This window comes from Hevea brasiliensis, chromosome 18 (assembly GCF_030052815.1).
Source record: "Hevea brasiliensis isolate MT/VB/25A 57/8 chromosome 18, ASM3005281v1, whole genome shotgun sequence".
NCBI classification, from domain to species: domain Eukaryota; kingdom Viridiplantae; phylum Streptophyta; class Magnoliopsida; order Malpighiales; family Euphorbiaceae; genus Hevea; species Hevea brasiliensis.
Window position 1 is genome coordinate 25,350,923 of NC_079510.1, and position 15,296 is coordinate 25,366,218.

At 30.3% G+C, this 15,296-nt stretch overlaps 1 protein-coding gene across 8 annotated transcripts in view; it reads right to left on the reverse strand.

Annotated features, from left to right (window-relative positions):
* Nucleotides 1-1,747: 1,747 nt before the first annotated feature.
* The window catches only part of LOC110632365 (ultraviolet-B receptor UVR8), a 31,372-nt gene continuing 17,823 nt past the window's right edge, over nt 1,748-15,296 (reverse strand). For 2 of the 8 annotated variants that reach the window (XM_021780573.2, XM_021780575.2), the window contains 5 exons: nt 5,917-5,971; nt 5,765-5,831; nt 5,103-5,139; nt 3,051-3,127; nt 1,748-2,083 (listed from right to left, as the gene is read on the reverse strand). In XM_021780573.2, the coding sequence (XP_021636265.2) occupies nt 1,945-2,083; nt 3,051-3,127; nt 5,103-5,139; nt 5,765-5,831; nt 5,917-5,971 (375 nt within the window). In that variant the 3' untranslated portion in view covers nt 1,748-1,944. Of the gene's footprint in view, nt 2,084-3,050; nt 3,131-5,102; nt 5,140-5,764; nt 5,832-5,916; nt 5,972-15,296 lie in introns of all 8 variants that reach the window. The other 6 variants (XM_021780577.2, XM_021780569.2, XM_021780572.2 and 3 more) reach the window with 3 other exon arrangements.

Consider the following 15,296-nt stretch of genomic DNA (forward strand, 5'->3'; position numbering starts at 1 on the left):
TAAAAAATTCTTAAAGATATATTCATATTATTTTTCAAGTTATAATAGGATTGCATTATAAAAAAAAAATAAAAAAAAAACTTTATCTTTTATTTTTCTCTTATTATTTTACATAAAATATATTAATTATAATAATCAATTAAATTTAATCCTTTATTATTGTAATATAAAATTATTATATGCATTTTTTAAAATTCCAATATTTTCTTACCATTCACATTTATGTATTATAAATTATAGATAATTATTAAAAAAAATCTTTTGATATTTGGATTAGAATTCATAAATTTGTTATTTTATTTATTGACAATGAAAAATAATTTTTAATTATTAAATTTGTGAATAAACAAATAAAAATTGAACACAAATAAACTAAATGCTTATATTGATAACATGTATGATATTTTTATTTATTTGATAAATAAATATTTAGATAATTAATTAACAAAATATGGAATGATAAATCGAAAATGATAAAGTTTTTTGTATTTTTCTTGAAAAAAAAAAACCATTTATCCGTAGACCATCCTTTTAACTTTGCCAAAGAAAACGCTTATAGGAGTGGTGGTTTCGGTTTATTTGCCAGGCCATGTAACACCTGCAGTTGTTGACGTGACATCTCTAAAAAACAACAATTTACTTGGCATTTTTTTTTTAATCAAAGGCATTTTCTTGTTCAATAGCCTCACTTTAAAATAATTTTTCAAGTGATGTTTTTTTAAATAAATATTAATTTAATAAATAATTTTAAATTCACACTAATTTAATAAATAATTTTTTTATATAATTTTAATAATTAATCTAAAGATATTATCGACAAATTAAAATATGTTGCTATAACAATTTTTTTTAAAACAAGAGTGAGTCCATCAATATCCATCACTAGTCCGTGAATTCACATATAATAACAGAAAATTACTTATGAAGGGTATCTTTTTAAGTAATTAATTATAAAAAAATTGTAAATTTAATGAAAAAAAATTACTTCATAAAAGAAAAAATAAACATAATATTTTTTATAGTTTATATTAGTTAAAATTAATAACTAAATAAGATATAATCCTAAAATATATCACATCTAAAATTTATAATTTTAATTAGAAATATGAAACTTTATATAAAAACATAATTTTATAACTTCTCATAAAATTTTTTAAAATAATAATTAATTAAAAGAAATTACTAACTAAAAAAAAGTTCCATCATCTAAAAAACACATTAAATACTTTTTTAGTAATACATAAAAAAATTTATTAGATGAGAAATACTAAATTTTTATCTGAATTCACGATTATATTCAATTTTTTTAATAGGTTGTGAAAAATATCAAATATTTAATATTTGTCATAAAAAATTACCAAACATTTAACATTTGTCACAATTAGATTAAAAGACTGAATTAAATTCAGAAAAGTTAAACCATAAATTATAATACAATCCTGAAGTATTTACTTTGGCAAGGATATCAGACGCTAACATTTCTGTGTTTTTGTCAACTCACACTGCCCAAGTCATTTATTATGGGAGTCTTTTTTGGTTATTTGAACTTTGATTTCTGCAAATTATTTCCTTATTCAACAATATAGTACATGTACTACACAGCTTTTTGCCATGGATGTTGATTTACCAGTAAATCAAGCATTTATTGCTAGTGTAGAGTCATTTGCAAATTTCATTAATTTTAATGAAATTTGACTCAAGATTAAACAATTCCATGGGTTAAAAATGTAGAATATAATAGAATTCATTTATACAAAATAAGATCTTAATGGTCAAAAGTTAATATATAACATTCAACACTACTTGTATTGTATATTATTGAACCTTTTATCACATATATCCATATAATATAAATTTATTAGAAAATACATACAAAAAAAAAATGCAACATTAAGTTGTCTTTATAAATCAAAGAGACACGCATGCACAAAAGAAGAGACTGGCCTAAGTTTCAGCGCTCTCAAGTATGGCACCTGTGTGATTGAATCCACAAGACACTTGCAGAGCTTTCACATTCTTTTCAAATGTGACCATTGTGGGATTCCCGTAGTCGACATCACTCCCATGGCCCTGTATGCAAATGCTAATTCAAAAATAAAAGGAGCATTGAATCTTAAAAAAGAATAAAAAAATGCACTTACTGATATAAAAACAAACTCAACTCCAACTCAACTCAATTAAGCCTTTATCCCAAAAATTTGGAGTCGGCTATATGGATTCGCTTTCTCCACTCTCTATTTTTTTTTTAAAAATAATTAAAAATGTGTAATGCTTCTAAGTCATGTTGTACCATTATCCTCCAAGTCAATTTAGGTCTACCCCTTTTTTTCTTTCTATCCTCTAACCTAATGTACTCTACTTGTCTAACTAGAGCCTCCGTATGTCTCTATACGCTGAACCCCCCCCCCCCTCCTCTCTCTCTCTTCAACTCGGTATAAAAACAAACAAACAAATAAATAAATAAAGGATGCACTTTAACATAGGGCAAATTATAAAATTACATCTGGAGAAAGCAGTTTTCCCATGAATTATGGAGAATGGACTCCAAATCATTGTGAACAAGGATGCATATGCACCAGATGCACTCAATATTAAACAAATTGCATCAACGTGAGATGCAGAGAAATCAATTTTCCACAAAACACAGAACCTGTTTAAAATCTTTTCCTTCTGAATAATGAGATACTAAGCATGCAGAATTAATGAATGATGTTCTAAATCTGAGTTACAACTTGCTTGTTATAGCAGCTGCAAGCTTCCTTGTACATTAAACAGAATTGTTGGATTTCATGACATGCCTACACCAAAATTTGGTACGATGCCATCACATAGTTGTACAAATATAAAGCATTGGTAAATATGGACTCAGATAAGTGATGGCATAGGTTAATACTCCAAGAATGATCAAACCTTTTTTTAGAAGAAACTATTCCCCAAAGAAACGCGATTATTATTACAAAGTATTGATTGAGCAACAATTTCAAGCACCACTTGTAACTAATTGCACAAAACAACTTTATGGTACACTTCAAGAGGAACAGGAAACAAACCAATTGTCCGCCAGAAGAATGCCCATCTTCAGAAAATGATCCATGAGAACCTCCCCAACCCCAGGTGTAGATGTTGCCTTCTGAATGTCGATTAAACAAAGATTATTTGATGTCAAAAGGAAATATTTCAATATTATGCAACAGAAGTTCATGCCACAATACAAAAGATCAAATACTTCTAAAAAAAGTCAATCAATCGAACAAAATGGGGGAAAAAGGGCCTAAAAAAAATTGTTATCGCTGAGTTCTCCTCCTGAGCCATTTGATTCATAAAATACAATCAATTTTAAGTTGGCCAATTTATGCTGCTAAATAAATAAGTGCAAGAAGCATAAATATGGTTACAGATACTGCATGATGTGGAAATAACATGTATATATATATATATATATATATATATATATATATATATATATATAACAATAACAACAACAACTATGCCTTAATCTAAAACTAATTGGGGACGGTTATATGGATCATTTTTCTTTTTTGCCATTCAGCTCTGTTGGACACCAAATTCTCAACAATAATAAAATCTTGTAATCATTTGATACTATCCCTCTACGTCATCTTAGATATCCCCCTTGTCCTTTTCTCTCATTCCCTTGCTAACTTATCACACTTTCGTAGTAAAGCATTTGAATTATTAACTACAAAAATTTTATCTTTAGCCTTTATATATATATATTGAGTATTTGGCTTTGATTAAATTGTGTATTTAAACTAATAACTCTATAAATCATATAATACAACTTTATAGAAAATTGAATTGGAATTCAAATTTTTTTTACAATCCCCATTAACATAATAAATTATAATAAATAAAAAAGTATTATGAAAAAAAGTTGTAAAGAATAAATATTGAGGGCCAATATTCTTAAATTCAGTTATATTATCTAAATATATATATATATATATATATATATATATATAATTAAAACTTATAATTTAAAAAGTATATTCAAAAAATTAAAAACTCCAATCGGGCCCATATGAAGGCTTCATTGGGGCAGAAGCAGCAACCAACAAATAAACACAATTAAATATTAAACGTCACAGTTTTTAATCAAATTAATCAATAATTTTTAATTTAATATTTAAAAATTTTCATAATCTTATTCAGCAAAATTGTTATTTTTTAAAAGTAGCTCGTATTTTGGTGGTTAGTTTTAACTTTTTATTAATTTTTATATTGATTCAAACAGAAAGATAAATCAGATAAATGGAGAAAGAAAAGGAAGAGAGGGGGTAAAATGGTAATTTCATTTTGGCAATTAGGAAACTTACTATAACAGGTCAAAGTGACTTTTTTGAATATAAAATAAAGTTGAGTAATATTATTTTAACAAATTAAAATTGAGTGATTGAAATGAAATAATCCTCAAAAGTTAAGTGACTGCTAGAATAATTTATTCATAGAAAGCAGAACCAATAGATGAGTCAAGTTGGCAAGTCTGAAGGAATAAATATAAAAATGAGGGAAATAAAGTTGGGTAGGTTGTTAGGAGCAGTTATTCTGTTGTAAACCTACTTGACAGTAGCTTAGGAGTAGTTACTCAGCTGGCAGTCTGCTATAACTCAGAGAAACATTCTTGTAAATTAATTCCAGAATTTCTTTACGAAATAATCTCTCTTCTTTCTCTACTTTCTAATTCTCCTCTAGTCTCTTCTGAACCTTTCTCTCTTCATTTTCTTGCAATTATTCTTATTCCTTCCAATTGCTATCTTAGGGTTCCAACACCCTAACAGAAACCTATACACTGATATACAATTCTTCTAGAAGCACAACTGAGGGGTTACAATCTGATACTGTTTGAAGTAGGAGATATTTAATGATGGATTTAGAATAGAATTAACACTATGATATCATGGTCTAGAGGTTGGGGGTGTGAATTTTGAATAAAGAATACAGATACATGTGCAACTGCAAACAGATATATATAGGCAATTTAGTTTTGCCAATAGGTCTGAGAAGATGCTGGTAGTAACTCAAATAATGCTAGATATGAAACACCATAATCAAATTCAAATTTTGACAAAATATATTCTTACCAGAAATTGCAGCTGTGTGCTTCCAACCACAGGAGACCTGTCAGTGCACATTTGTTATACAGAAAAGTTAAGCTGAATCTGGTGAAAAAGAATATGTTGATGGGACAAAAATGCTCAACTATCACTGTAAACTGTCATGATAATAAGAAGAACAGGAGCTGTGGAAATGTATAGTAGAATATATTGTATAAACAGGGAGCATTGTAATTTGTAACTGATTGTATAGGAGGAAATGTTGTATAAATAGGGAGCATTGTAACTGATTGGGGAGGGGGTTGGGGGGTTTGAAGAATTCAATAACACAACAATTCCTTCTCTCTTTATAATTCTCTCTCTCTCTACTTCTCATCCCTATTTCTTCTATTTTCTCATCTCCTTTCTTCTTATTCTCTAAAGCAAAACCCTAACACGGATTCTGTGACATACACTTCCTACAGCAAGATAGCTATGACTATTTAAATGCCCATATTTCTGGTTTGACCCCCATTCCACCCTTCTTTTCCCTTCCTTTAGTCTAATAATCATGTTGAAAGCAAAATGAACATTTAGAAACAGAGCATCAACAGCAACATATAGGCCCTTCAAGTCAGTCTCCATATTATAGTGTATATTATCATGCTTACAAGATATTAGTTCAAGAAAACATAACATAATGTGCAAACCTTTTCAACCGGAGATCTTGAAAAAGGACCTTCAACTCTTTCTGGTAAATGAAAGGCGTTAGTAGAACTGCTAACCAAAAAAAAATAAATAAATAATTAGAAAATAAATGTGTTACTGATCCCTTAGTCAAAACTGAAACCCTTGTACATACCCGACACCAAGGCAACCATTTTCGTTGGATCCCCAAGCATACAGTTCTCCACCACCTGCAGAAGTAGTAAAGGGGAAGAAAAGTCGGTCGTATAAATGGCACACCTAAAAACAAGTGTGCCGGGAAGTGGGCAGGTGGATATAGCTTAAAGTTGAAACTATAGCAAATAGAAGAGGAATTTGTCCAAGGGTATGTTCAGATAGATAAAAAAATTACTACAGCTTTATAAGTTTTACAAATATACGAGGAGGATCAACACAAAATACAAGCTGAAGTTGTGAGGCCTTGTCTCAACTACTAGAATATAGTCCAATATAAAAGACTAGAATTACATGTATATAAATAAATTCAAGTATCTAGATTCATTTGAAGTTAGGTGTAATGCAAATGTCAAGTTTGAAGTTCCAAACTTTCTTTATAGTAATAAAAAGTTGGAAATTAATTCTCTTCCATGAACCTTAGTTCATTTCTCACATATTGTTTTGCAATAATGTCCACGCAATGCATCCTGTTAAGTTATCACATATTGTTGCGCAATACGTGATTGTTGAGATCCATAGCCAAGAAGTGTAGATTAATAAACAGGTAGGTCTTCATGCTAAACTGGGCTTGAAACAATGCCCTCCATCACCTAAGCCATTTTGGTTTGGTTTGATTTACCAACATTTATATGCCCTTAATTTTCTTGTATATTGTCGATGTACGACTTATTCCCACAAGCCATATATTCCAACAGTCCCCCTCACATTGCATGGGGTTGCCCATCAAACTTGGGTTTGGCTCCTTTTGACTTTACCCTTAAGGTCTAGCTCACTCAGCTAGCCCATGAATCCACTTGAGTCTAACTTGACTAGCTTAGCCCATAGGTCTGGCTCGTTGTGACTTAGCCCACCATGCTTTTGGGTCTTGAATCTACAGCTATTGGACCTCACTGCTCTAATACCGATGTTGAAATCAAAGGCCAATAAGTATGGATTAGTAAACATGTAGGTCTTTATGTTGAGCTGGGCTTGAAATTGCGCTCTCCATCCAGTGTTATCAAAGGCGAGCGAGGCACCAGGCGAGGCGAGGCGAGGCGAGGCACCAGGCGAGGCGAGGCGAGGCGCCCCTCTGTCGCCTCGACTGGAACGCCTAGCTAGACTTGGAGAAGGCGACGCCTCCGGCCGGAGAGGCGAGAGGCGACGCCTCTTCACAGCAACGGTAAGTGTTTTTTTTTTTTTTTAAATTAAAAAATCAATAAACCTACTATCTACTTACCTGATGCAGCCATTCCACTTCCTCACGAAGACAGCAGAGACACTTTTCTCCTCAACCTCACGAAGACGCTTTTCTCCTCAACCTCGACTTCACGGCGACAAGTACGCCCTCTCTCTCTCTCTCTCTTATCTTCTTCTTCTTCTTCTTCTTCTATCCCCGCTCCGATCTCTCTCTCTCTCACGTCCCTTTCTTTTTTTTTTTTCTCCCTCTCCACTTTTATTCTTTCCTACTGTTGCTCTGTTCGATCTCACGTCCCTTTCCTGCTGCTCTGTTTTTTTTTTCTTTTTTTTTTCCCTCTCCTCTCCTTCTTCTTTCGGCAGTCCCTTTTTATTTTTTCTTTTTTTTTCCTTCTCCTCCTTATAATTAATTAGTTATTATTAATTATTTATTTATTTGTTAATTTAATTATTTTATTTTTGTTAATTAATTATTTAAATTTTATGGGTATTGGTAAATTGATTATTTTACTTTGTATTCTTGTTTAATTAGTTGATTAATTAATATGGGTATTATTGATTTGTTGGTATTTAGTTTAATTTTTATTTGTTATTCTTGTTAATTTGATTAGTTTTACTTTTTACCTTGTTAATTAGACATTATTTGTTAATTAATTATTTATTTTATATAGGTATTATTAATTTATTGTTAATTTAATTTTTTATCTTATTATTGTTAATTAATTGTTTAATTTATATGGGTATTGTTAATTTATTATTAATTAGTTTACCTTTTACTTGTTATTCTTGTTAATTAGTTTTAATTTTATTAATTTTACTTTTTTCTTGTTAATTAGATATTAGATGTTTATTTTATATGGGTATTATTAATTTATTATTAATTTGATTATTTTCTTTTTGTTCTTAGTAAGTAATTGTGTAATTTATATGGACATTATTACTTTGTCGTTAATTAGTTTACTTTTTACTTCTTATTATTGTTAATTAGTTGTTAGATTAATTAGTTTTACTTTTGTCTTGTTAATTAGACATTAGTTGTTTATTTTATATGGTATTATTAATTTATTATCAATTTGATGATTTTACTTTTTGTTCTTATTAATTAATTGTTTAATTTATATAGGCATTGTTAATTTATGATTTTACTTTTTGTTCTTATTAAGTAATTGTTCAATTTATATGGGCATTGTTAATTTGTTGTTAATTAGTTTACTGTTTTACTTTTTACTTATTATTCTTGTTAATTACTTATTTAATTTATATTGGATATTGTTAATTTGTTGTTAATTAATTTATTTTTTATTCTTGTTAATTTTTTTGTTAGATTATAAATGGGTGATAAGAATAATACATCTGGATCTTCTGCTAGTAGTAGAAGAACGGACCCAGGATGTGCACATGTAATTCAAGTTAGTGAAAACAATACCAATGATCTTCAATGCATGTACTGTATGAAAGTTTATAAAGGAGGAATTAATAGAATCAAGCAACATCTTGCTGGAGGTTACAAAAATGTAATTCGGTGTCCTAAATGTCCAGAAGATGTAAGGAATCAAATGCAGGAATTCATTGCTAAAAAAAGAGAGCAAAAATCAATTATAAATATGGAAAGACCACCTGAATTTGATGATGTTGAAGTACTGGGATTAGATGAAAATGAGGAAGAGGAAGAGTTGATGCAAGAAATTGGCAGTGAAAGAAGAAGGCAAGTACTGGAGGTTACAGGTACTAGTGCTTTTAAAAAACCAAAAGTTTTACCACCACAAAGTAGTAGAGGGCCTATTGACTGTTATTTTTCCCCTAGGCCTACTGTTATAGGAAAAAATATGAGGCAAACTACCATTGATGAAAATAGTCCAGCTAAAAAGGAGTTAAGAGAGCGTGCTTGTGTTGCCATAGCACGATGGATGTATGATGTGGGAATAGCTTTTAATGCTGTGAATTATGATAGCTTTGGGGAAATGATTCGAGCAATTGGAAATTATGGGAAAGAAATGAAACCTCCAAGTTTTCATGAGGTTAGAGTTCGGTTACTTAACAAAGAAGTGCAAATCATAAATGATCTTCTCGAGTCTCATAAAGAAGAATGGGAAAATTATGGATGTACATTGATGTGTGATGGATGGATGGATAGAAAAGGGAGAACCTTGATTAATTTCTTGGCTAATAGTCCAAAGGGAAGTGTATTTATTAAATCAGTTGATGCAAGTGATGAATCAAAGACAGCGGCATTGTTGGCTAGCTTGATTGAGAAAGAATTGATGAAAATTAGTCCTGAAAAAGTAGTTCAAGTTGTTACAGATAATGCATCAAATAATATTACAGCAGGTAAAATTTTTATTTAATTTTTTATATTACTAAAAAAAAATCATTTTATTTTTATTATTAATGGAATGAATTTTTCTACTTGTTTATGACAGGGAGAATATTGGAAGCAAAATTTTCTCATCTATACTGGATTCCATGTGCAGCCCATTGTATAGATTTGATATTGGAGGATATCTTTAAGATCCGTGTTTTCAAAGAAACATTCTGCAAAGCTGTTGAGCTTACTGGTTTCACATATGGCTCTTCAGGAGTTCTAAATATGTTACGGAAGTTTACTAATGGAGTAGAATTGCTAAGGCCAGGGCAAACTAGATTTGCTACTGCTTTTATTACACTGGTAAGGATTCATCTTCAGAAAGCCAACATTAGAAAAATGTTTACTTCGGAAAGTTGGACAACTAGTAAAGGGGCTAAAGAGGTGAAAGGCAAAAAGTGTGAAAGGGCGGTTTTGAGTCCTGCCTTCTAGAATCATGTTGTTTATGCTCTTAAGGTTTCCGGTCCTCTTGTTCGTGTGCTTCAACTTGTTGATAATGAAAAAAAACCAGCTATGGGATATATTTATGAAGCCATGGATAGGGCTAAAGAAGCCATTGCCAACTCACTCAATGGCAATGAAGAGAAATACAAGAGCATTTTTGAGATTATTGATGCGAGATGGTCACTTCAATTGCGTCATCCTTTGCATGCTGCTGGATACTTTTTAAATCCTGAATTTTTTTATCCAAATAAGATGAGAATTGAATATGATGAAGAGGTCAATACAGGATTGCTTTCGTGCATTCATAAAATGGAAAAAAAATTCAGCAAAAGTTGACATGATTCTTGATGAAATTGAGAAATACAAGGCAGCTGCAGGGACCTTTGGTTTTCCTTCAGCTATTAGAGGAAGAACAACAAAATCTCCAGGTTATTAATTTAATTCTTATTAATTTTTCATTTTGTTCATTTATTAATTTATATCATGAATTTAACAATCATTGGTTCTATGTTTTAATAGCTGCTTGGTGGAAAACATATGGTTCTTCAACTCCAAACCTACAAAAGTTTGTCAGAAGGTTGAGTCTCACATGGAGTGCCAGTGGGTGCGACAGATATTGGTGTGTATTTGAGCATGTAAGTAATATATATATATATATATATATATATATATATATATATATATATATATATATATATAAATTTCTTAATTTGTTATTTTATCTTGAGCCTTTTGAGTTTGAAGTTTAACTTATTTGTTACTGTAAAATAAATGACAGCTTCATAGTAAGAAAAGAAATCGGCTATTTCAAGAACGCTTGGACAATTTGGTATATGTGAAGTACAATAGAGCGTTGCTACGCCGACACACTTTTGGGGATATCACAACACCTATTGATTTGGCAAATATTGATGAGAGTAATGAATGGTTGCTTGGTGAATTAGAAAAAGGCGATGGGGATGATGATGATGATGATTCTCTTGTTTTCATGAATGACGTATTGACCTGGGGTGATGTTGGTAGAGCAGCTGGAGTTTCTGAATCTCGTTATGAATCGAGATCGGCTGCAAGATCAACACCACCAGTTGAAACTCCATCATTTCGAAGGCCTCGTGCAATGAGAGGTGCATCCTCTTCGCAAGTTGATGATGATGAAGAGGAGGAAGAATTTGTGATGGCCGTTGTTGAAAATGAAGATGATTTTGGAAATCTTGATGATGAGTAGTTTTAGTTATAAGTTTTTTATGTACTTCTTGCATTTTGTTTATTATGACTTACAACTTATTTTTATGTATTAAAGTCTGAACTTCTATAATTTACATTTTCTATTATGTGACTTATGACTTATTTCTAATTTTTTATTTATTATGTATAATTTTATAGCGTCACTTTTATCATATACATCTGCTGAAAATTCAGGTATGAACTATTTCTTTTTTTAACATCTCTTATTATTATGTGTGTTTTTACTTATGCTATATATTTTAATTTTACAGTCTCATACTTTCACTTGTATCTTATACTTAAGCTGGAAGTACAGGTATGCATTATTTTCAATTTCTCTTATTTTAGATATAAACATAGTGTAAATAATATTTTTTTTCTTTTTAATACGTTTTTTTACTTATCAACTATTTAAAAGTATATATATATATATATATATATATATATATATATATATATATATATATATAATTTAAACAATTAAGGATATGGCGCCTTGACAATTAAGGATATGGCGCCTTACTTCAAAAAGGCCCTCGCCTCGCCTCTCGCCTCTCGCCTAAAGCCATAGAATACTCTATCGCCTTAGTGTCGCCTTTCGCCTTGATAACACTATCTCCATCACCAAAATGGCCTAAGCCATCTTTGTTTAGTTTGCCAACACATATATACCCTTTAATTGTCTTGTACACTGTCGATGTGGGACTTGTTCCCACAAGGCATATATTCCAACAAAAGCATGAGCTAAGCTAATCGAACCAACCTCAGGTGGATCCATCGGCTAATCCAATGAGCTAGACCTTGAGGGCAAAGTCAAGAGGAGCCAAATCCAAGTTAGATGGGCCACCTCATGCAATGCCACGTGACAACTGAGCCTATGAAGTTTGAGCCAAACACTGTTGCACTTGGTGGGTGTTGGAATATGGTTAATGGCTCTAATACTCTGACTCTTCATTATGCCCTGCCATACTCATGTCGACACGACACAAGACACGACATGTAATATGTGTCCAACACATATTCATGCAGTTGGACGCTCAAGTGACAAAGATCTCTCAAAATGAAAAGCATACTGAATTAAAGGATAGGTAAAAAAAAAAAGAAAAAAAGTTAGAAAGAGAATGCAATTTTGAATTAAAGGATAGGTACAAAACAAGTTAAAAAATCATTGAATATTTCGCGAATCCAATGGTTATAGATCAAAATTAATTGTGGTTGACCCCTTTTAGATAGATTATTTCAACCCTTTTGATCTACATAACATATCTAAGCACCCACATCTAAATTTACATCCATATTCTCGTATTTTCTATTTAGCAAGCTCACAAGTTTGATATACGGATATGTACCATTTCCTACAACCATACCTGAGTCCAAATAACATAGGTTACAGGACATATAAGTATTGGCGAGCCAAACTAAAATGGCTTAGGCCATTTTGGTGATGGAAATCCCAGTTTTAGGTCTAGTTCAACATGGAGACTTACTTGTTTATTAATCAACACTCATTGGCTTTTGATTTCAACATGGTATCAGAGTAGTGAGGCCCAATGGCCGTTGATACGAGAACCAATAGCATGGTGGACTGAGCTGTAATGAGCCAAACCCATGAGCTGAGATAATCAAGCCAGCCTTTCATGGGCTAGCCCAACAAACTAGATCTCATGGGTAGAGCCAAAAGGAGCCAGACTAAAGTTAGATGGATCACCCCATGCTATGCCAAGTGATAACTATGCCTACCCAATTCCTTTTTTTTTTTTTTTTTTTTTTTGGGGTGTGGGAACAAGCCTCACATTGATAGTGGACAAGAAAATTAATGGGCATATAAGTGTAGGCAAACTAAACCAACATTTTGGTAATGCTGAATCCAGTTTCAAGCCATATTTAGTACGGAGAATATTTATTAGTCCACAATCCTTGGCCTTCAATTCCAATAGTGATATCTAGGTAATTAAAAGATTAGTAGTTGTCTAGCAAGGTAATAGTAGTGGGAGCAACCAAAAAAAGTGAAACGAGGACAAACTTCATGACCTCCAAATGTTTTAGCACCACATCTTGTTGGACATAAATTAAGAGAATAATAGAAGCATATTTATAAAGTAAAATAGCATTAAAAAATTATTTAAAATTTTCTTTTGTGGTTCTACATCAAAAATGGGTTGAGTTTTATCTTGTTGCTAAATTGCTTCACTCTTTAATGCCTTTAAAACCATTAAGTCTATGCACCCATCCTTTGTGTTTCTTGGTCTACATGGGCCATTGTTCATTGTAATAAGGACCAAAAGAAAGAAATGTCACATGTTGCCAAAACTTTTGCTTTAGGATATTACCATGGAACCAACATTTGGTAGTTGAGATCCCAATCACCGGACCTAAGTTATTATTTTTATTTTTAAAGTATCAGTTAAATTTACAATTGCACAACTGAAAATATAACTAAATGACCTTAGAAATTGTAGCTTTTAGGTTTAACACAAAGTTTTATATTAAAAGGACATCTAAAGTTATTTTAATTGCAAAATTTCTTTAATAATAATTATATTAAAGCCATATTGTAGGAAAATATACTTATATTGTTTGTAACGATTGAATTTTTTTTTCATAAGCTATAACAATTTATTACTATCATTGTTATCATGGTTTATTAAGGAGACTTATAATAGCTATATGTTTATCAATCCAATATATGCCTAATAAATTTTTAGATTAATTTTTATATTAAATATAATGATTTTAAATATAATTATATACAAATGTTTATATATATATATATATATATATATATATATATATATATATATATATTCGTATTATTAAATTAAAATAAGATTCATTTACAGAGACAAATACTATATTTCTTATATTTTAAAAGAAAATGTCATTGTTTGTCAAGTTACACTACACATAAATTACAATTACAACCGCTAGGTATCGAACAATTTATAATTAATTAACACCACTAATGAAAACTGCTAGTTGTCATTAGTAAACATTTAGAAGCTTGTCGTAACCCTTAACCACTAAACCAAATATGCCCTAAAGAAAAAGTACAAGCACAGTTGTAAAAATTACATTCAGTGGATCGCCTTTAAAATTATACTACATATTTTATATAGGCCATTACACCCTTAGCTTATTCGTTACTAATTTAAAAAAAAAAATGGCTATAAATTTATAATAAAAAATATTTGTAATTGAAAAGGATTAGAAATTCATATCTAAATACAAATTTTTTATTTAATTGAATAGTACATTTTTAATAATATTTTTATAATTATGTTAAATAGTTAATTTTTTAATTGTAATTTTATAATTAAACATTATAAGTTTATAAATGTTTAGAACAATTAAAAAATAAATTAGTGGAAGTGAAATTAGGTGTTTAAGGTTGTTTATTAATTTTATTATAAAAAATTAAATAACTTTTAATAAACCAATGATACTTATAGAATTAAGAATATATAATTATAATAGGATTTTTGGTCTAAGCAGTATTACTATTAAAATGATATTAAAATTTTCATATTAATAATAGTAATATTAGAAATTGAAATTATTTATAAATTTAGCGATGGATAAGTTATCGCTAAAAATTATTAGTAACGAAATTGTATAGCATAGTTTCTCATTATTGAAAGTATTAGCTACAGATAGGTCATTGTTAAAAATTATTAGCAACGAATTTATATAAAATAGTTTCTCATTATTGAGAGTATTAGCGATAGATACGTCACTAAAGATAATTAGCAATGAATTGATTTGAATTAGTAACGAAATTTCGTCGCTAATGTATAGTATTAGCGACAAATGCATACATCTGTCGCTATAAAAACACTTTTATTGGTGTTTTCATAAATAATATAAATTATGAACGCCATTTTTTACAAAGTCAATGTCCCCTCTCTCTTTTCCTAGATTTATATATGGTATAAATAGAATATTGTGAGCTTCACTTATATATTTGCTATGGAGCTCATGCCACTCCTAACATAACATGCATGCAAGTTTTAGTAATCCATATAATAAAAAGGGTGACCTAATGCACAAAATATCCCACACTTGTGGGCTCTAGGTATAGTTGATGCATGCAACCTTAACCCTGTTTTGCAGAGGTTATTTACGTGACGCGAACCCGT